Raw genomic sequence first — 22904 nt, forward strand, 5'->3', positions numbered from 1 at the left:
CTGTGAAGCTATTATAAAAGGACTATTGAGTGTCCGCTGGAGGACAAGGAAGTCTGCCCGACGGTAGGTTGGAGACAGACACTTAGGCAGGTTCCAGTTGTGAGAAGGTAGCCGCCCACAGAGGCAAGGATTTATTTTCTGTTTTATTTTATTTTGGATGTTTTGCTGCATACAGCCTGGTGAAGAAAACACCATTTAATAAACCACACTGTTTGTTTGCAAGCACTTGTCGGCTACCTCTCTGGGAAAACGCACCCCCAAGGGGTCATCCACACCCGCCACCGAGCTAATCCCTTACATATGGTGGAGGTATGCAGTGGGCATAAGCAGAGATCCCTGCAAGGAAGTGCAAATGTTTGATGAACTTTGTCTGGTGCATGAGATTGCACAATCTATGTGTGCAGGAGAGAAGATCCTGACAGAAAAAAAAAAAAAAAAAGTGTTTTAAAGAGACAGCGGTCTCAAAATTATTTGATGAACTTTGTTGTGTCTGGTGCAAGTGACTGCACAAACTGTGTGCGCAGGAAAAGAGATCCCGCAAGAGAGAGAAAAACTACATGTGTTGAAGAGACAGTGGTCTGAAAATTTTTTGCTGGACTGTGAAAAATTTGTTTGTGGAGTTATTGAAGATGGGGCGTTCAAAACGCCTGAAGAATGCAAAGATAGATGAAATGAGAGACCGGATTCTATGGATGGAGGGGATGTTGCCGTCTGAACCAGCCCCATCCATGCCTAAAGAGAGTCTACTAAAGAGGAAGGTTGTTGTCCCTAGCAACACTGATGAAACTGCTATGGAGACGCAGTGTGCTCAGATGAAAAGTAAGCTCAAAATGGGGGAGATGCTGAAACAGCGGAGCTTTGCAGCTCAACAAAAGGATCACCAAGAGAGCATGGCAGGCTGGAAACAGAGACGCCAGCAGCCAATGGAGGCCATCGGTTTGGAAGAAACCGAGTATGTGTGCAGGGCTGAGTTGGATGCCTTGCAACGGAAAATGGAAGAAAAGGAACAAGCCTTGGAATTGCTTAAAATGGAGCATAGAAACTTGCAGGAAATGAATGAACTACTCAAGTCTCATGTGTTACAGTGGGAAGAATCCACTGCTCTTCTTTTGGTCGAGTTGCAAAAACGCAGAGAGACTATAATGGAGAAAGATACCATCCTCATGGAAAAGGAAAGTGAAATTCAGACTTTGCAGAAGCAAAGTATGGCTGATATGTTGGAGTTGCGTAATCAGCTGAAAAAAAGTCTTCAGTCTTTGGGAGCTACAAAAATAGACCTGCAGGAGTCGCAGGAACAGAATGTCGCTCTGAAAACGACATTGTCTCTCAGCGACAACGAGAAAAGTGAAAGAGAGGCTAAATTACTGAGTACTGTGTATGAGCTCACTACTTTGAGCAATGTGGTAAATGAATTACGTGCAGACTGTGAAAGTTGGAAAGGTGAAGCCCAACGTTTCCAGCAGCAGTTAAAGGAGAAAGAAGCCTGTGTGGCAGAATTACAGTCTCATTCCCAGAAACTAGCCAATGAGGTGAAGGCTCTTATGCAGGGAAAAGAAGATTGTGAACATAAGAGGGAAAAAGTAGAGGCACAGCTTCTGGAATCGCAAGTCAAGGTGTCAGAAGGTGACCGATTGTGTGCTAAGCTGTCAGAGAAGGCAAACCGACTGCAGGTTGAGTTGGACAATGTTACAAATCAGCTTTCTCAAGCAGACAGCAAATCTAGAGAAATTGCGGAAGATTTTTCTATCTTGGAATCGCAGCTGCAAGACACGCAGGAACTCTTACAGGAAGAGAGGTGTAAAAGGCTGAGTTTTAGCACAAAGCTCAAACAAATGGAAGATGAGAAAAATGGCTTCCTGGAACAATTAAAAGAGGAGGCGGAAGCAAAGAAAAACCTATCAGAGCAAGTCGCAACATTGCAAGCTCAGATAGCGGATATGAAAAAACGCATGGAAGAAAGCGTTGGTTCATTAGAGTGTGTTGAAGATGTGAAAAAGAAGTTTGATCAGATGCTTGGTGAGGAGAAAACTGTGTCTGCAAAATATGCAGAAGAACGCGACCGTGCAAAAACGGAGGCGCGTGATAACGAGAGCAAAGCCCTGTTCTTGGCTCGCTCTTTGGAGGAAGCTCTAGAGTGTAATGTTAAACTAGAAAGAGTTAACAAACAGCTGTGTACAGAGATGGAAGATTTGGTCAGCTCCAAGGATGATGTTGTGAAAAGAGTTCAGGAGCTAGAAAAGTCTAAGCGAGCCTTAGAACAGCAAGTAGAAGAGATGAAGATTCCGTTGCAGGAACTGGAAGAGGAATTCCAGGCAACAGAGGATCTGTCCCAAAGAGGGGATAGTGTGCCTGATGCAGTTTTTAAAAGGATCAGTGTTTTGGGGTCTGTCCTGAGTGAGCCTCAGAAATGTGACGACATGTGGCTTGAATCACCCCTTTGGAATAAACCGTTCCTTCAAAAACTTCAAGCATTGGAAAATGTATCATTAGAACTTCAGCAAACAAAGGAGCTGAGTAAGAAATGTGGTGATTTCTCAGTTCAGGCTGAAAACCTAGTGGAGAAAACTAAGGCTGTTGGTGAAAACGTGAAGCAAATGAATAAGTGCCTTTCAGGGAGTGTTTCCAAAATGGAACTGGTGAAAGACGGGTGGCAGAAGTTTGATCGTGATCTTGAGATGCATTCCATGTGGAATTCAGATAGAGAAAAAGAACTAGGTGACCTTGAGCGGTCAAATAGTTCAGCAGAAAGTGCATTGAAGAAACCTGTAAAAGAATGTGTTGCAGTTCCATGCTTCTTCACTGATGCAGAGAGGAGGTCTATAATGGATACCACCCAGATCGCTGGGTTCAACTGTGTTGTTGCCTTTGACCCCTATGTTGGTGGAAGGAAAGTTGATGATGTTCTGGTTGGCTACTTCTGTGAAGAGTTTGGCAAGAAATATAAACTGAATATCAAATCAAGTAGTAGGCCTTTACTGCGACTCGCTCAGGAGGGCGAAAAGTTTAAGAAGTTGATGAGTGCAAATGCTTCAGATCTGCCTATGAATATGAAATGTTTGGTGAATGATATTGATATCTCTGGGAAAAGGAACAGGGGTCACTTTGAAGAAATGTGTGACAGCCTGTTGTCTCAATTGGAAAATCCTCTGCACGGCAGCTTAGAGCAAGCAAAGCTCAAGAAGGAAGATCATTCCCTTTTGCAACGGAGAGTCAATGATTGTGTACAGATGTGTGGAGAGGCAACTCAAGTCACAGAGGGATGTCAAGAGTCCCTACTTGGAACAAAGCTTAGTGAAGCAAAGGTTCTCAAAGTTTTGTGGAAAACATTTATGGATTGCAGAGAGAGGCGTCTTAAGAATGTTGAAGACATTAAGACTAGCCCAATTGAGTTGCCTATGGATCACGGTCCTCCATGGTGGATTGGACAGACGGTTATGAGGGACAAGCTGTCTGACATTTATGAGAAAGCTGTCAATGAAGATGACAGAAACGAGAAGGAGCGAAATGATGCCAAAAATGCAGTTGAAGAATGTGTATATGAGATGAGAGACAAACTGTCTGGCATTTATGAGAAATCCGTCAATGAAGATGACAAAACAGTTTCATCCGGAAGCTTGAGGATAATAGGAGGCTTGTCAGTGAGTCAGCAGTGCTTGACACATGCGTGCCTGGAAATCTGTGTCCCAACCCTAGGGTTGAAACAAGAGGGGGGGGTATGTGACAGGAAGTCAGCTAAATCTGGGAATGTAGTCACAGGAAGGAGATACATTTCCACCTGATTGAGAAGTCCATTAATTAATTTAGGGTGTTGGCTACAGAGCTAGCCAGCAGGAAGTTGAAAGGCCTTCACCTGTTCAGAATGAGGGAGTTAAGGCTCTATAATTTGTTCAGAGAAAGTCCTATTGTTTGCTGCCTCCAGAAGCTGTGTCCTGAAGCCATGTGGGCTGGGAGCAGGAGGACAGTCAGCATGTGCCTCCCGACAGGATGTGTGGGCCTGGGAGAAGACCCCCCGGAGTGATGTGTGCCCGGGACGGTAACCAAGGGTGAATACGTCTCAAAGGTGAGAAGACGAACTGTTGATGTGAAAGAAACAAAGGACTGTGTTGCCCTGTGAAGCTATTATAAAAGGACTATTGAGTGTCCGCTGGAGGACAAGGAAGTCTGCCCGACGGTAGGTTGGAGACAGACACTTAGGCAGGTTCCAGTTGTGAGAAGGTAGCCGCCCACAGAGGCAAGGGTTTATTTTCTGTTTTATTTTATTTTGGATGTTTTGCTGCATACAGCCTGGTGAAGAAAACACCATTTAATAAACCACACTGTTTGTTTGCAAGCACTTGTCGGCTACCTCTCTGGGAAAACGCACCCCCAAGGGGTCATCCACACCCGCCACCGAGCTAATCCCTTACAATATATATATATATATATATATATATATATATATATATATATATATATATATATATATATATACAGTATATATCTAAATAAAATGTGTATACCCAAACTACTTATACATATATATGATAATTCTAATCAAATTAATGCATCAATACATAATGAGATTATTACTACACTAGCAGACGATAAGATTTTTACTGAACCCATTTTAGAAGATATGATATTTGAGGTCATAGTCTCATTATCATATACTCTTATATATAAGGAAACAGTGAGGTTCCTATTAGTATACCCTCATCAATACCTGAATAATCTCCATAGTTCGATCTTAGTATATTATGGACTATAGAGGTTGCACACCGATAAACATGCTAATATTCATAATTGTATATACGTTGTACAGTGTCCTCATTTTAAATACTGACTTGATTTATATATGTCTCTTTTCTCTTCACATTCAAGAGATATATATACAACTTTTTCCTGCTGTCTTTCAGCTGGTGAAATATTATAGACAGGTTTTCCAGTTTTAAAGTGGCCAGGGAATGCTGACTCTTTTCCTCACCTGTGTAAAGATGCATGTTGGAAGTCCTTGTGAACATAGACCAGGGCTAATCTTTACATACAGTCTGGACACTGTATTTTGCTTTGGAAGGTTAGCTGGTGTTTACTGGGTTCAAGGGTTATTACACAAGTCTTATTTTAAAATTATGAAAATAGCTTTTTCTAGGCTCAAGGTGGGAAGGTGGGACGGGGGGGAGGGGGTGGGGGGGGGGAGTAATACGGCCCATTGTTCCTTTTTTTTTTTTTTTCAATAGTTGTTTATTGAACTTTAAGGCTCGGTTCACACAGGGGCTGCCCGACTCTGAAGCTGCCCCGTGCAGCGCGATCTCAGCGTGGCTTGTAAACGACTTCTCTAATAGAAGTCAATGCAAGTCACCCCCAAAATAGTGCAGGAACCTGACTTGAGTGACTTGAGTTGCTCCGATTAGAACTGTTCCATTGCACTGAATGGAGTGCGACTTGTCAGGTGGCTAAGTCACCTGACAAGTTGCCCCAGTGTGAACAGGGACTAAACAAGATACAAATAAACCGCCTCTGCGGATACATATTAAGTTGTAGTACAAGAAGTGCATGAGGTAGCACATCAATCCATAATGGTTTCTAACAGACCCATTGTTCTTTTAACCAGTTCTGTAAATACTTTGTTTGCAACTCCCAGTAATTCCAGTAAGAAACACAATATGCCTTAAATGATACAGTAGTAAGTGCACTTTTGTAGCACAATATTTCATATGCAGCTCTTTGTCTAATTCAGCAAACTATTAGGTGATAAAGCAAACTTCCAATGCAGTCATGGCTTTATATCACCCAATTTTCCCATGACCAGGCAGAACCTCCCTGGGTATAACATTGCAACATATATGCTTGGAGCCCTAGAAAACAAATTATAGTGACTCAGCAGCATAACAAATCTGCCCAGATAACCAATCCCTGGTATAAATGTGAGTACTTATAACTTCACAATGACCGATATCTAATAGATAATCAGTCTGGTAACTGTACAATGGGGGATTCCCATATATTTATGTCCCCGTGCCTCCTTAAGCAGCTTATGCACAGACCATAAATTGGCTGGTTCAGCAGGAACCAGCTGACTTTTGGTCCGTGTATACTCCTGTTTGTTCAACAGAAGCCAGTCTAAAGCCCCGTACACACGTACCGATCGTCGGCCGACAGAACGTCCTACAAATGTTCGCGGCTGGTGTGTTTGTTGTTTGTCTGTTGAAAAGTGCTCAAAACTTGCCCAGGACATTTGTCTTCCGACAGAAAATGACGTCACTACGTTCCACGCACGTTCGCCGCTACAAAAGAGGAAGTGAGTGTTTGTCCGTGACCCTTCTGGGCATCTCGCGCTGATTTCGGTAGCATTTGTTTGGTTGACGACATTTCGCTATTTTCCGAGACATCGTTCGAGAATTTATTATGGCGACCGTGAATTCGTCCGTTGCTGTCGTTAGTGTTGGAGTTTTGGCTCTGAGACGACGTACGAGCAATAGGAAGAAGAAGCGGACCTCCTGGACGAAAAATTGGTTGCTTAACCGTGATCAATTTTCTCATATGTCCTTGCTGAGGGAGCTCCAGGAAAATAATCCTGATGACTTCAGGAATTATTTGAGGATGACGGATCCCATCTTTTACTGTCTTCTTGCCCTGGTGTCCCCCTATATTCTGAAGCAGGATACTTGTATGCGGCTTGCAATTACTCCTGAGCAAAGGTTAATTGCGACGTTGAGGTATCTTGCAACAGGGAGAAGCCTGCAGGATCTGAAGTTCACCACAGGCATCTCCCCCCAAGCTCTTGGTATCATCATCCCTGAGACCTGCTCTGCCATCATCAAGGTCTTGCAGAAGGACTATATCAAGGTATGTTTGATTTTTTACATTACATTACATGTATTACTAGTTTCACCCGAATTATGATGTTTTTGGATGTACAGCAATTGACACAGGCCATTATTTGTAAACTACCCTCTGTCCGCATGCACATAGTAGTAAAGATGTAGATTATCTTTAACCATTTGTAAAATTACCCACTAACCACCCCACCATTCTCTCCTATGTGTCCCTAAACGCATTGCCTGTTAACAGTATGTCGAATTTTTCAAATTTTATTGCTTTCCCTCAAACAATTATTCCTTGGCCAATGTTTTAGTACCTAGTTAATGATTTATCTAAAATACATCAGTCCATCCATTCCCACCTATGATTCTGTATGTTTATGTAATGATGTTAAAACCTTCACTGACCACAAGCCCTTATTGATGTATAAATGCCCAGTTTTACTTACTCATCCCCCACCCACATGATAAATCTCAAAGTCAGCATATACCAAAGCTCAAGTTCAGAGGTCTTCAAACTATGGCCCTCCAGTTGTTCACGAACTTCAATTTCCATCATGCCTAGTCATGTCTGTGAATGTCAGAGAATTACAAGGCCTCATGGGATGTGTAGTTCTGCAACAGCTGGAGGGCCGTAGTTTGTAAATCTCAGCTCTAGCTGGTGAGTATAATGGGCCATACACAGTGGCGGAGCCAGAGGGCTATCTGGGGTGGCAATTGACACCCCAGATTAAATCCTTGCCACCCCTGTTGCCACCCCAGCCGCTAACAGTATCTGCAACAATGTGCCGAGTGCGCTCCTGCACCCGGCACAAGCATACAACAGACCAGCTTTTCATTTCCCTTCCTCCCTGTAAGCGGAGATACTCCCCCCCTCCCCCTGACAGATGCTTCGTAGACCCGGCCGGGCACTGCGTGACGTCACTCACAGAGAAGCCGGCTGGAGGCGTGATTGGAAGGACTCGGAGGAGCAGAGGAGAGCTGCTTGAGCTGCAAGTAACCTAGAGGAGCCGAGGAAGAACTAAGCACTGCATATACACAGACATCACACTGACAGGTATGTGGGAGGCTATATTATTGGCAGCCTCCAGCTCGCATCCCTGGCTGTCTGTCTGTCTGTCTGCAGCAGACGCGGCTCACTCTCTCTCTCTCTCCGGGTTATTTATTACCTCTCTCCCCCGGCGGCAGAACTGCAGGGGGGATGGAGAGCTACAACAGACTTCCTGGCAGAAGGGAGATCTGACCATGAAGACTTTCCAGAGGTGACTGATTCCAAAAAAAAAAAGTTCTATATTGTGTGAAGGGATGAATGGGCCACTGTGCACTGTTCTTCTATTATTGACTGCGATTAGGGATTTACACACAAAGTATTGTAAAAATGCAAATGTATTAATCATACAAATTCATTAAAACCATCATATAAAATCAGCAGCTGATCAGCCACATGACTATTCTATATTCAGAGACCACCTTCAGGCAACACGCACATGTGAGTAGATGAACCCCTCTACACAGCATCATACATATACAGTATGAAATGCCTCATAGGGGTAAATTATTCAGTCCTGACCTTTGCACTCTATATATGGGTGTAATTATCAAGTGTGGTTATCAGGCATGGGTAGATGACTGATCATGCACAACCTGGGGAGGGGGGGGGGGCTCGGTTTGGCATGTTCGCCCTGGGCGCTGGATGACCTTGTCCCAGCACTGCTTATGCTTATAACATTACATAGATGAACCTGAACGAGAGGGCGCCTGTGCAGCTAGTTCTCTGTGACTGTCTGTGACTGAGCGCGGTGAGTAGCGGCACAGCGAACCAATCAGGTGTGCAGGCACGCGTGATTGGTTAGCTGTGCAGCGGCTCACCGCGTCGCTGCTGCTCACCGCGCTCAGTCACAGACAGTCACAGAGAACTAGCTGCACAGTCGCCCTCTCGTTCACTTCTTCTACCTGTAACCTTAGGCAAGTCTCTCTCTCTCTGGTCTCTGCATGATTGAAGGGGACACGGCACGCTGGTCACTAAATTGATAGGTTGGCAATCATGCTGGTCACTACCTTGATGGGTTGGTACGCTGGTGGTCACTACATTGATGGGTTGGTACGCTGGTGGTCACTACATTGATGGGTTGGTACGCTGGCGGTCACTACATTGATGGGTTGGTACGCTGGTGGTCACTACATTGATGGGTTGGTACTCTGGTGGTCACTACATTGATGGGTTGGTACGCTGGCAGTCACTACATTGATGGGTTGGTACGCTGGTCACTACATTGATGGGTTGGTACGCTGGTTACTACATTGTCAATTGATGGGGGGGCATGCTGGTCACGACATTGATGGGGGGCAATATTGTGCAGCCCTACTCATAGGTATGCGCATGGGGTTTTGCCGGGTGTGCCTAGGCACACCCTAATCACCCTCGTGCAGTGCTTCTGCCATGGCCGCCGCCGCTGTGTCTGCTGCTCTCTGCCCCTGGCTGCTCAGCTCCCGAACCCAATCCTGTCGGTGCGGAGACTGAGAGGGACTGTCTGGGGGAGGACCCTGGCCTGCTGTAAGGGGGGATCTATATAGGGGACCTCACCTCACCCTGGCCTGCTGTAAAGGAGGATCTATGGGGGACCTGCCCTAGCCTGCTCTAAAGGGGGATATATGGGGATCCTGCTCTAAAGGGGATCTATGCCATAGATCCCCCTTTAGAGCAGGGTCCCCATAGATCCCCTTTAGAGCAGAGCCCTGTGATCGGTGTGCGGCCTTAAAAGAATAATGTTTACTTTGATAATTGTTTATTTAATTAAAAATGTTTTAATACCGCTAAGACCCCGTTCACACTGGGGCGACCTGTCAGGCGACCTGGTCGCCTGACAGGTCGCTGTAGGTCGCCTGCCATAGAGAAGCTGCGGACCTGTTCTAATAGGAGCGACACAAGTCGCTCCGACTTAGAAAAAGGGTCCGGAGCTTCTTTGGGGCGACCCGGAGCGACCTGCATAGACTTCAGTGTTATGAAGTCCGTGCCGGCCGCTACGAGGTCGCGGTGCGAGCAGCGCGCCGCGACCTATAAGGTCGTCCCGGCAAGTCAGATCACCCCAGTGTGAACGGGGCCTTAGGATTTTTGTTTACATTTATTTATAAAAGTGTATGTATATATATATATATACAGTGGGTACGGAAAGTATTCAGACCCCCTTAAATTTTTCACTCTTTGTTATATTGCAGCCATTTGCTAAAATCATTTAAGTTCATTCTTCTTCCTCATGAATGTACACATAGCACCCCATACTGACAGAAAAACACAGAATTGTTGACATTGTTGCAGATTTATTAAAAAAGAAAAACTGAAATATCACATGGTCCTAAGTATTCAGACCCTTTGCTCAGTATTTAGTAGAAGCCCCCTTTTGATCTAATACAGCCAGGAGTCTTTTTGGGAAATATGCAACAAGTCTTTCACACCTGGATTTGGGGATCCTCTGCCATTCTTCCTTGCAGATCCTCTCCAGTTCTGTCAGGTTGGATGGTAAACGTTGGTGGACAGCCATTTTTAGGTCTCTCCAGAGATGCTCAATTGGGTTTAAGTCAGGGCTCTGGCTGGGCCATTCAAGAACAGTCACGGAGTTGTTGTGAAGCCACTCCTTCATTATTTTAGCTGTGTGCTTAGGGTCATTGTCTTGTTGGAAGGTAAACCTTCGGCCCAGTCTGAGGTCCAGAGCACTCTGGAGAAGGTTTTTGTCCAGGATATCCCTGTACTTGGCCGCATTCATCTTTCTATCGATTGCAACCAGTCGTCCTGTCCCTGCAGCTGAAAAACACCCCCACAGCATGATGCTGCCACCACCATGCTTCACTGTTGGGACTGTATTGGACAGGTGATGAGCAGTGCCTGGTTTTCTCCACACATACCGCTTAGAATTAAGGCCAAAAAGTTCTAATTTGGTCTCATCAGACCAGAGAATCTTATTTCTCACCATCTTGGAGTCCTTAGGGTGTTTTTTTAGCAAACTCCATGCGGGCTTTCATGTGTCTTACACTGAGGAGAGGCTTCCGTCGGGCCACTCTGCCATAAATCCCCGACTGGTGGAGGGCTGCAGTGATGGTTGACTTTCTACAACTTTCTCCCATCTCCTGACTGCATCTCTGGAGCTCAGCCACAGTGATCTTTGGGTTCTTCTTTACCTCTCTCACCAAGGCTCTTCTCCCCCGATAGCTCAGTTTGGCTGGATGGCCAGCTCTAGGAAGGGTTCTGGTCGTCCCAAACGTCTTCCATTTGAAGATTATGGAGGCCACTGTGCTCTTAGGAACCTTAAGTGCAGCAGAAATCTTTTTGTAACCTTGGCCAGATCTGTGCCTTGCCACAATTCTGTCTCTGAGCTCTTCAGGCAGTTCCTTTGACCTCATGATTCTCATTTGCTCTGACATGCATTGTGATATGGAAGGTCTTATATAGACAGGTGTGTGGCTTTCCTAATCAAGTCCAATCAGTATAATCAAACACAGCTGGACTCAAATGAAGGTGTAGAACCATCTCAAGGATGATCAGAAGAAATGGAAAGCACCTGAGTTAAATATATGAGTGTCACAGCAAAGGGTCTGAATACTTAGGACCATGTGATATTTCAGTTTTTCTTTTTTAATAAATCTGCAACAATGTCAACAATTCTGTGTTTTTCTGTCAGTATGGGGTGCTATGTGTACATTCATGAGGAAGAAGAATGAACTTAAATGATTTTAGCAAATGGCTGCAATATAACAAAGAGTGAAAAATGTAAGGGGGTCTGAATACTTTCCGTACCCACTGTATATATATATATACACACACACACACACACGCATGTATATTGACCCCCCAAAATAATACCTTGCCACCCCTTTGCCACCCCTGTTTTAAAAGTCTAGCTCCGCCACTGGCCATACACACTAGAAGATTGTCAGAACAATTTATCCTTCCGATTTACCAAAACCAAATAATATGAGGTCCAACAAACACTTTCAAATCCTATGCAATCTGGTAGGTCCTTGCACTACATAGAAAAGGTAAATCTGCACGAAAAAGTCTTCAGAGAATCTTCTAGTGTGTATGGCCCTTTACAATATAAGAACAATAGGAGGTTGAAAATAAATGTATGTAGATGTTACATCCCCATATCCAAACCTTTGCCTTCCTGTTGTTTATTTTTTTAGCAAGTTGCATAAGCATTTAACAGACAACTGTGTGTGTAATTAATAATGTGATGTGCTCAAGCACTAATTTTTTTTTTTTTATTTTTTCCCCACAGTTTCCTTCAAACGCAGAGCAATGGCTGGAGATTTCTGATCAATTTCTGGAGAAGTGGAATTTTCCCAATTGTGGGGGTGCTATTGATGGGAAGCACGTCCGCATTGTCCCCCCTCCGAATTCCGGCACATTTTATTATAATTCTAAAGGTTTTTTTAGTATAGTCATGCTAGCCATAGTTAATGCAAACTATGAGTTTATTTTTTTGGATATTGGCAAAAATGGCCGCAATTCGGATGGGGGAGTTATTGATCAGACGGAGTTCGCTCGTCGTCTAAAGAACGGCACTCTGAACCTGCCATCCAGGGAGCAAACTGTTGAGGGTATGAGCTTTGTGTTTATCGCAGATGAGGCTTTTGCGCTTGGGGAGCATCTCATGAAGCCCTACCCTCAGAGGAACCTCACCCCAGACCAAAGGATTTACAACTACCGGTTGTCCAGAGCTCGCAGAGTTGTGGAGAATGCCTTCGGGATAATGGCCAACCGGTTCCGGATATTCCTGACGTCCATAAACCTGGCACTTTACAAAGTGGATAATGTGGTCTTGTGTTGCTGCATTTTGCACAACTTCCTACGCAGGAATGCACAAAATTATGTATTGCAGCAACTGGATACTGACCCTGCTATGCCAGGTACAAGTGGAGAGGCCCAACCTTCTAACCAAGTGGAGTCCATGACGTCAATGGAAGTTGGACGGTCAGCATTGGCATCACACAGGGCCCGTCAGATCCGCCAGGAATATCTGGACTATTTCCTGGGGAGAGGAGCTGTGTCCTGGCAGCAATCACTGTCACACACCCATTAATCTTGTTAAAGATTGGACACACACGATAAATGTCAGAGATATATTATTTTTCAACACATTAAAAAAAAATTGCAATGATTCAGTATTGTGGATTCTAATCATTTGGGCACATATGCCAAACACAATTATTTGGGTTAATCATGTGTTATATATGTGTGACTTTGGAAGGGTTAATACATTCATCAGTGTGTTTCTTTACTGTAGTCTCTCACCAGCTGATCCAAAGTGATGATGGCCATGTGTTATTTTTGAGCCAGTGGTGTAAATACAAGGGCCTTCTGCACCCCACAAAATTTACACAAACCCTGTCACATTGAGAACTAGGTCACACCCAAGGTTCATCTAATGTCACCTTACATTGGTGGTTCTTGTCCAGAAGTTGCCCATAGTATATATTTAATATAATACATTAGGGTATTAACAACGTACCTACACCTGTTATGTTGTGTTCATTTATGACATCCTTCTCACTGCCCACCAATGTTAGGATATGTCAGTGTTATGTGAAACTTGATCATTGTTCATCTCAAAGTGTTATATATATAAGTAATGGAAAGTGAACTAGAGCAACGAACAAGCAATACACTATAGATTACACTGATCTCCCTACACTGCCAATATCAATGCCATATTGAATCCTAGGACTGCTAGTACCTTGAGTGTTGAGTCACACTTATGCAATGTGGGAAGTCTGCGACTTTGCATCCTTCCTGCATCGCATAAGGGTGACCCACCACTTACTTTTTCCACAGGATTGTATTACACAAGTCTGAAGAACTGTGCCATCCAATCCTGATACATCAGAAATAAAGGGTCATGTGCGACTTGTGTGCGTGTTCAGTGTGAATGTAGCCATACAAAGTGTATGTCTCAATTCGCACTACACTCGCACAAAAGTCGCACATGATGCATTTATTCAGCTGCATCAGGATAGGATTGCACAGTCGTTCACACTTGTATGATCCAATCCTGTATGAAATGTCAGATCGCACTGTGATATGCGTATAAACGGTTGGGATCTTTAACATTTCATTGACACCTCCAGCAACTCGCATATGGCAGTGTCCAAAATGCTTTCATTAACATGTAAATGTGGGAATAGGACAGCCATCATACATGTAATGCTTCTTTACACAGCTTTAGATCTCGACCCCCCCAACGAAAGTCAAATAAAGAATGGAACACACATTGTTGAATGTACAAAATTTTTTTTTCAAAACATTCACAGGGTTGGGTTAGGGTTAGGGTGTTTTCAAGTTTTTTTCCCAAACGTGGGTACACTCTTAACAACTGAGTGCCATCAAGATATCATAAAATATTAAAAAACTTTTGTAAGAAAAGGAACCAATAAAAACATAAAAAATGTCTTTAAAAATTTTTAAAATTTGGCAATCATGTCGACAAAATCTCGCATTTTTGATTGCAATGCCGTTGCTGTTTCCTTGATTTGCTCGAGGTCTGAGCAACATTGGAGTGCCTCACGGGTTAGTTTTGCTAAAGTGCAAGTAGGTAAATCATGATCTGTAAAAAAATATACAACTGAGTCAATGTGAATCACCTACATGAGGTCATAATAGAGAAACATTTGGTGTCCAGGTTATTTTTAATTACTCTCGAGTTAATACCTACCCTGTTCTTATGCTCTTTTGCCCTAGGCTCTTCTTCTTCCTCCTGTCCTCCTCTGATCCTGTTGCTGATGATTCTGCCGGTCTCCTGAGCTTACTATATATTCATTAGGGGTGTGAACGCCTGATGACGTCATTGTGAGGGCATGGTCGTAATGTATATATATTAAGCTGCAGAGACCAGAGACGGGAAGAATGCACGGCAACAGCATCAGATGAGGACAGGAGGAAGAAGCAGAACCTAGGGCAAAAGAGCAGACAACATAAGAGCAGAAGATTGCACAGCAGAAGAGTGGAGAGGAGAAGATCCAAAGAGCAGAGTGGAGAAGACCGGATGAAGATATTTAAGAACATTTCATAAACGTCTCCTGTCGTTATTCACATACACTTCCATTTATGTGGTTAATGTGTAGGGGTACTATGTACCCCATACCCATTCACACAGTGATTGGTGTCCGGGATCTGGGGGCCACCCTTTGTTGAAGGTTGCTTCCAAAGTCCTAGGAACCCCCTGGCCGCATGACCCCCCAAAACCACCAGACAGGGTTGTGGGGATGAGGCTCTTGTCCTCCTCTACATGGGAGTAAGGTGCTTTTGGGTGTGCGGTGCAGAGGCCCCCTGGCCCAAAGCAACAAAACCCCCCCATGTTGAGGGCATGTGTCCTGCTGTGGTCCAGGGGGTGTTTGTTCCGCTTGCTCGTTCTCTTTCCTGGCCTGACAAGCTGCATGCTTGTATAAGGGTCTGGTAGGGGTTTTGGGGGTAACCCACGCTGTTTTTTTTGTTGTGGGCATACCCTCAAACTCAATACCACACACAAAAGGCCTGGTTGTGAACTTGGGGGGACACCCACGGTGGGTTCTTCAATTTTTTGGTGTAGTTCCCCCTCAAAAATCTTCACAACGCAAGTGGCCCCGCAAGTCAGAGCATCCTGATCCGACTTACGGTGCGACTTCCATTCAAATAAAGAGGCTCCCATAGGGAACTAGTGTTGTAAATTGGAGGCTAAAAATAACACTGATAAAAATCATTCTGAAAAAACCTACGTGGGCACACAATTGGCTCTTGGACACTTGGTCCGGGATCCTCAAGATTTTGGGAAGTGGCTTCCACGCTGCTTGGCAAGTTGCCAGGAGATCTGGGTTCTGAGCTGGCTGGGGATGCCACATCCTGGCATGATGCAACATCTGCAATGTAAATTTGTAAGGGAATATAGGAATATAAGGTTAAACAATCATTGCAAATACACATATTTCTATGATCCCACTACACAAAAATCTGTGACTACCAACCTTCTTGTTGTTCTGGTGTCTGGTCACTTGTTGGCTCCACCAGAATAACCTCAGGCATAATGTCTTCATCTACATAATACAAAACATTGGCCATATCATAAAAGTCACAAGAGGTACATTTGTTAGGACATGGTGCCCTGCTTGATAGCTCTTTCAGTAACAAATATGAAGACATGTACATGGTTATCTACGAAAAATATGGTACATTAATGTTTGACAGTGCATAGGAACCAATTACCTTTAGTCGAATCTGTGCCACCATCTGGGCCCATGTCCTCCTCTTCTTCCACAACTGCCGATGGAGCTGCCAAACCTCTCCTCCTCCTTTCCCATTGTTTGGCACGGAGTTTACGTTTTTCTCCTATTTAAAGGTTTGAATAATAATCTGTGATTAATAGGAATGTTTGCTGAGAAGATTCGTGCAGGAAAGAACGTTCGTTGCAACACAATACATATATTTTTAACTATGGCTTCCTGACTTTTAATGTCATATACTAAAACATCAATAATAGATCGATCTAATCACGACATGACAACTAAAATGAGTAATCTAACTTTTTACATAGACATTATAATCTAGACATGTTAATACAACATACACCAAATTATAAAAAACATATTGCATGATTAAAAAAAAAAATAAATAAATAAAACTTACTTTTTTTCAAAATCCGATGGATTTGGGAAAGCTGATCCTGCTCACGGTGTTTCAGGTCGGACCACCGTTTCCTAATTTGATCTTTCGATCGCTCCACACCGAATTTTTTTACCAAACAGGCCACCACCTTATCCATGATGCCATCTTTCCTGACATTGGGCCGATCGTAATTTGCCAACTTGCCATCATAGTCCATTTTTTCTAAAATGGAGACCATCTCCACCATTTCTGGCTTTGACATGGGTGTAGCCCTTGATTTTCTGGTGGCCCAATCACTTCGGCCCACACTAATTGAGCTCCCAGATTGTTGAGACATTATTCTTGATTACAAGATTTTTCCACTGCTTCAGGTGTGAGTGTCGCATGTAGGCCTGATCTTCGGCACGTACACACCCCTGCACAAGCCCGCCACTGGAGGAGGAGTTGACGCCTGCGCTGTATTTAAAGGACGCAAGTTCGTTCGGCCGACGATTCGCTAGCGGACATATCGAGGGTTGGAGCACGATCGAGCGGCGAATCACGACTTTTCCCCACAAACAAAGGTACGACTCTTTTAATAGAAAGTGTGTGTTTTGGGCCCTATACAGCTTTTATTAGGAATATCTTTATTATGTGCCAAAATACATGCTATTTTAATATGTTTTGTGTTGTGTTGTGTCTTGCAGGCATATACTGTCCTGCAATATGGTGGACAATTACACCACCCACAACTTTCTCATCAGTTTCATTGATGAGTACAGGCAACTGCCGTGTTTGTGGCAAGTGAAGTCGGCAGAATATAAAAATAAGAAACTAAAAAAACAGGCCATGGAACATTTGGTGGCCTTCTACAAGCCCGTCTGTCCTGGGGCAAATTTTAATTATATACGCAAAAAAATAAACAGCATTCGCACTGCCTACAGGCGGGAGGTAAAGAAAATAGAAGATTCCACCCAGTCTGGAGCAGGTGCACGGAATGTACATGTACCACGGCTGTGGTACTTTGATAACCTGCGGTTCCTGGCAGACACCTTGGAATCCAGGCCGTCAATTTCTACGCTGCCTTCGACTTCGGCAGAGGGCTCAGTGTCAGTTGATCCAAGCCAGGATGAGGATTTCCTGGAAGAGAGTTTTACTCAGGTATGGCATTTCACAATATATTGTCTGCTAAAATGTAATCATGTAACAAAATTATAAGCTAAACCATAATTGACCCTTTATGTAAACGGGCATAGCAAGGGGTTGGCATGACAGGCAACCGCCAGGGGCGCAGGCCAAGGGGGGTGGGTCACAAAAACATTGGCATTGTTTTAGTGTTTATTTTAACAATCCACTCAGCCTGCACACCCCAGAACCCCCAGTTTGCAGGCGGATTCATGCAGGTGTAAAACATTGAGAGCAGCTTCATGCAGGTGTAAAACATTGAGAGCTGCTTCATGCAGGTGTAAAACATTGAGAGCAGCTGAGCCAAAAGACCAGGAGACTGAGACTGCCTCTCACTGCATCCCCAGCACACCTCTGGTCTTACAAACACTGCTGCATCCCCAGCACACCTCTGGTCCTAACAAACACTGCTGTAGCCTCAGCATTCCTCTGGCTCAACCTTTTTTAATACAAAACTAACAGCTCCTGCAAATGATCCATCCATCCTTGCTTCCATGTCTCTGGTCTCTCACTCTGGGTCAGCAAGGCAGGTGGCTTCCTTATTCCTGTTTCCCTGCACTGCTTCACCCTCAATGCCCTACATCAAGCCCTCTGCTAGTTCAGGCCCCTCTCTCTCTGCAACCCCCTCCTCTCTCTCTCACACCCCCTCTTTCTCTCCCTCTCTCTAGCTCTCAACCCTCTCTTTCTTTTTCACACCTGAGACAATGATTGCCCACTAGAGAGCTCTACACTGGGCAAACAAGGGGCAAATTAGAAACTTTTAATGCCCTTTAATTTTTTTTTTGGGGGGGGGTGGGTTACAGTTTTACATTGATCTTGGGGGGGGGGGTTGTTGCCAAATACAGCTCCTCAACAAGGGCACTGGAGACCCTAGATACGCCACTGTATGTAAAGTCTGCTATTTGTTCACAATAATATAACAAACATGACTTTTTATATACACTATAACATTCTAATCAATTGTTCATTTCATCAACAGGGAAGTGTCACTGAGGAGGAGCCAGGTTGCAGCCAGGAGCCTGGGGAGCCTGCGGAGCCTGAGGAGCCTGTGGAACTATTTCCACCACCACCTCCTCCTGCCAAACGGAGGCAAAAGAGGAAGCACGTGGATGATATCACAGACGAATTTATCCAGGAGGCCACCATAGCCCTACGTCGGAAACCGGAGGCCAATGAGTCCTTCAGCAACATGACGGCAAAAATTTTGGATAAGGTGGACCTCAGGCAGTGTCAGTATGCCAGAAAAATTATCCTCGATGTGCTGCAAAAGGCTGAAAACGGGATCCTTAATGAGCACAGCCATGCATGCCAGGAGCACCCGTGCCCTCCACCTCCACCTCCACCTACACAACACCCACCACCTCGCCAAATGCCACATGGCCAGTGGCAATATGGCCAGCATGATCCAAACCTGCCCTCATGGCAACCTGATTTCAGTTACCAGCAACTTTAATTTTTGTAACCCCCTATTATTTATTTTACCCCTGTTTGCCAGTTTCTAGTTTAATTTTGTCCAAATGGACCTTTTTTATGTTTAGTTATACGGAAAGTATTAATGTTTTCTTTGGTTTTTTTTGCTGAGATACAAAAAATAAAGAAAATGAAAATAAAAAATGGCCTATCTGAATTTGTTAACATGTTTAATATTGTGCATAACCTGAAAAATATGTTTTAGACATTAATTCAGACAAGAATAAAGGGTCATATCAATAGTTAGATCTTTGCTGTTTACAAAATAATAATGGTGAAGAGTTCAAATTATTTAATTATAAAATTTGATAGAACAGATAGAATAGACAAACATTATCTTCATCATAACAGAACACATGCCTTTTGATTAGAAAAGTATGGCATTATGAGCAGCATCTTCCTTCTTCTCACATTTATCAAGATGAGCATGTGCTCCGCATTTCACCTATTTCTTGGACTGCCGCGAGCCGAAAGTTCTTTCTGAATAAAATTATGAGTTTACTAGAGAAAATTCTTCCGGGAACTCATTTGGTTTGATCATGCGTGTTGGGATTTGTAGCTGTGTGTCGGCCGAATTGTGTACTGACAGGCGAACAATCGTCCGTTCTGGTGTCCGCAGACAAAAATTTTCATGTTTGCAAGAAAGACTTTTGTCCGCGGATTGTGCGCAGACAGCTGTCGGAGGCACCATACTAACACGCGTACAATCGGCAGATTTTTCGTCCGCCGACGTTTGTATGACGACGATCGGTACGTGTGTACGGGCCTTAACAGACGGCTTTTGTTGAATCGTCATGCTGGAAAAACAACATTCGATCAGTGCTTGCAGCCAATGGCCTGTGGATATATTATATTATATTTAGCCTTGGACAACCAGATATTTTCCAGTCCACTTGGACTAATTTGGGCAATTGCCAATTTGACACCATTTTGCCTCTACTTACATCAGTATAAACCTAAGCCCCTTCATAATACCATTCTATGCTAATTTAACCAGTCTCTGGAATCTTATTGTGCCATGCGTGTTTACTCTAACTTTTCCTCAGGTAATTTAAAACTGATTCATTATTTTCACTTTTTAATTGTACACATCGACTACTTGCATACTTTTTTACTTGTTATGCTGACACCTCTTATGTGCTAGAAACACATCGATGGTGTGTTTGAAAGTACTTACATCTTTATTAATTTAATTGGTGCTACAACACTGTTTTAAAAAAGTATTACATTTACAGTTCTCATGATCTCATTCTTAATAAAATTAGAAATGTTTGCTACACCAATTACAATATGGGAAGGAGAATTTTTGCACAGTAAGTAACACAGTATCACCTGAACTGACAGGTAAACATTCATGCACAGCAAACAATGTATTAAACTATTTACATTTTTAATTGATATTGAGTTTATTCTAACACTCTTGTACAGACTAGGCTCAAATAGTACATGGATTATCAAAAGCCCAAATGAACTTACAGTTTAAATCAGCTAAATATATTTCAAATGCATAAAAAAAAAAGTTTTCAAAGACTTAAGCCTAGTACACACCACTAGCCCAGCTGGTTGAGCGAAAAAAAAAACCTGACAGCTCAGATCGGAGCTGCTGTACTAACAATCTGATGTTAGTACAGTGATCTCTCCTGCTGTGCTATTGTGTTTTTACAGGGGGAAGGCCCCCCCCCCGCCAGAACACTCCGGTCAGCGCTCTTAGCCATTGGCTGAGATTGCCAATCGGGAGACAGTCGGCAGACCTTTTTCGGTCATGAGCCTTCAAAAGAAGTTGGCCGAATGGCCAGCTTCTCTCGGATCAGCTGCCATACACACAGGCCGACATTTGGCCCATGTGTACTAGGATTTAGAGTTTGTTATCCTAATAAAGCAGCCAAACCGTGGTAAAAAAAATGCCTGTCTCCTGTCAGTATGCTACAGAGAAGGATCCTTGCTCTCTGTATAATAATAGTAGTCTCTCTACAGAGTTCTGTCATGTTCCCTGTTGAACTAGAGCTCTACAGTTGGCCGAGTACAAGAGCTTGTGCAGGTTGCAAGAGAGACCACGGCTTCCATGAACAGAGCAAGGGTCAGCAGGGAGCACACTTTTCTATTCAGACCAAAGCTTGTTTCTGATGACTTTAAGGGTCCTTTCACACGGGCGGTGCGCCCGGCGGACTCCATTTTTCTAAGCGGGGATCAATCCGTCGATCCCCACTAAGCAGGTGGATGACAGCCCCGTCTCTGCTTACTTTGCCGAGACGTAGCTGTCAGATCCCCGCTCTCCTTTATGGGAGATCGGATGAAAACGGACCGCCTGTCCGTTTTCATCTGATCCGGTCCTCCAGATCAATGGAAAATAGGGTTTCCATCCGTCCAGGTTTCATGGACAGGATTGGATTGGATAGCAGCGGGTGTCAGTGGAGATGTAACCACTGACATTTGCTGCTCCATAGAGGTACATGGAGCATCCGATCAGATCCGCATGAAAAACTGACAGGCGGACCTGATCGGAAAGCCCGTGTGAAAGGGGCCTAAGACTTTAAACACCTTTTGTTTTGATGCACCTGGAAAATATTTAGCTGAATTAAACTGAAATTTAATTTGAGCTTTAGGCCCCTTTCACACAGGCGGACCGTTCAGATCCGCCTGTCCATTTTTTTGGGCGGATCTGAATGGATTCCCCATGCATCTCTATGGGGCATCGGATGTCAGCGGAGACATGTCTGACATCCGATCCGATCTGATCCGTCAAATCTGGACGGATAGAAACCCTATTTTCCATCTGTCCAGCAGATCGGATAGGATGGGATCAGATAAGAACGGACAGATGGTCCGTTCTCATCCGGTTCCCCCATAGACAACAGCCGGGACACACACAGCGTGGAGACAGAGATGCCATCCGCCTGCTCAGCGGGAGATCGGCGGATCGATCCCCCGCTGAGAAAAACGGAGTGCACCGACGGACTCTACAGTGTGAAAGGGGCCATAGGCCAAAAGGTGAATAAATAACAAATATTTGTCACGGACAGGGGTTCTAACCCTACCTTACTCTATCCAAACATAGAACAAAACATTTTAACTTCAGATGCAAATTAAGGTCTAATTTACTGATTTAAAAGTTTCATCTATTCAGCATACCAGTGCTTGGATCAAACATTGTTTTTAAATTTCCCTGAGGCTAGGGCTACACAGGCAATTTACAACTAATCCTACTTTGATTTTAATGCCCAACTCTAGATTTTGTGCACATGCATGCATGTATGTATTATTAAGAACTGTTTTACTGGATAATACGGTAAATTATACACTTTACCTGGAATTTGCAGTGAATCGGGTCATTTCTCTGCAAATGTAAATTCATAACATTTTATTTCCAAAAAGGGTTATCTTCATATTGGTACTATGTCTGTACACTTTCATGGTTGACAGGGCACCTCAATGTTATAGCTTAGTTTCAAGCATCCATCAGGTGCTTAGTAGCTGGCATGTAGCAGGGGTGATGGTGTTTGGCAACCTGCACACAAACATGACCTAGCTGCACCGTAGCAGCTGCAATTTACTGTGTTCCAGTAAGACAGGACACAGCAAACCATTATATTGTATTTCTTAGCTGCACAGTAGCAGGGGTCTGTTGCTCTCACCAGTACACTCATATCACTAATGGAGACAATTGCTGGATAGGGACAGAGAGGATATATACAGTATTTCCAAGGAAAGTAGGCCTATTCAGGGAAAAGCAGAGTGGCAACTCACATTTGTATGAAGAAATCACAGCATGTCTCGGAGCTATACTCTCAGGAACTTTGTTTCCAACCAATAAAATGGCCGCCGTGTCTCCCTGCTGGCCTCAG

At 43.9% G+C, this 22904-nt stretch overlaps 1 protein-coding gene across 1 annotated transcript in view; it reads left to right on the top strand.

The window, feature by feature from the left end:
* The window catches only part of LOC309556520 (uncharacterized protein), a gene marked incomplete at both ends in the record, with an annotated part of 164343 nt that overhangs the window by 81218 nt on the left and 60221 nt on the right, over nt 1-22904 (top strand). The window contains one exon of the mRNA XM_082258969.1: nt 12074-12704. Within this exon, the coding sequence (XP_082115095.1) occupies nt 12074-12704 (631 nt within the window). The remainder of the gene's footprint in view (nt 1-12073; nt 12705-22904) is intronic.

This window comes from Pelophylax lessonae (genome assembly GCF_965119305.1).
Source record: "Pelophylax lessonae genome assembly, chromosome: 5".
Taxonomy (NCBI): Eukaryota; Metazoa; Chordata; class Amphibia; order Anura; family Ranidae; genus Pelophylax; species Pelophylax lessonae.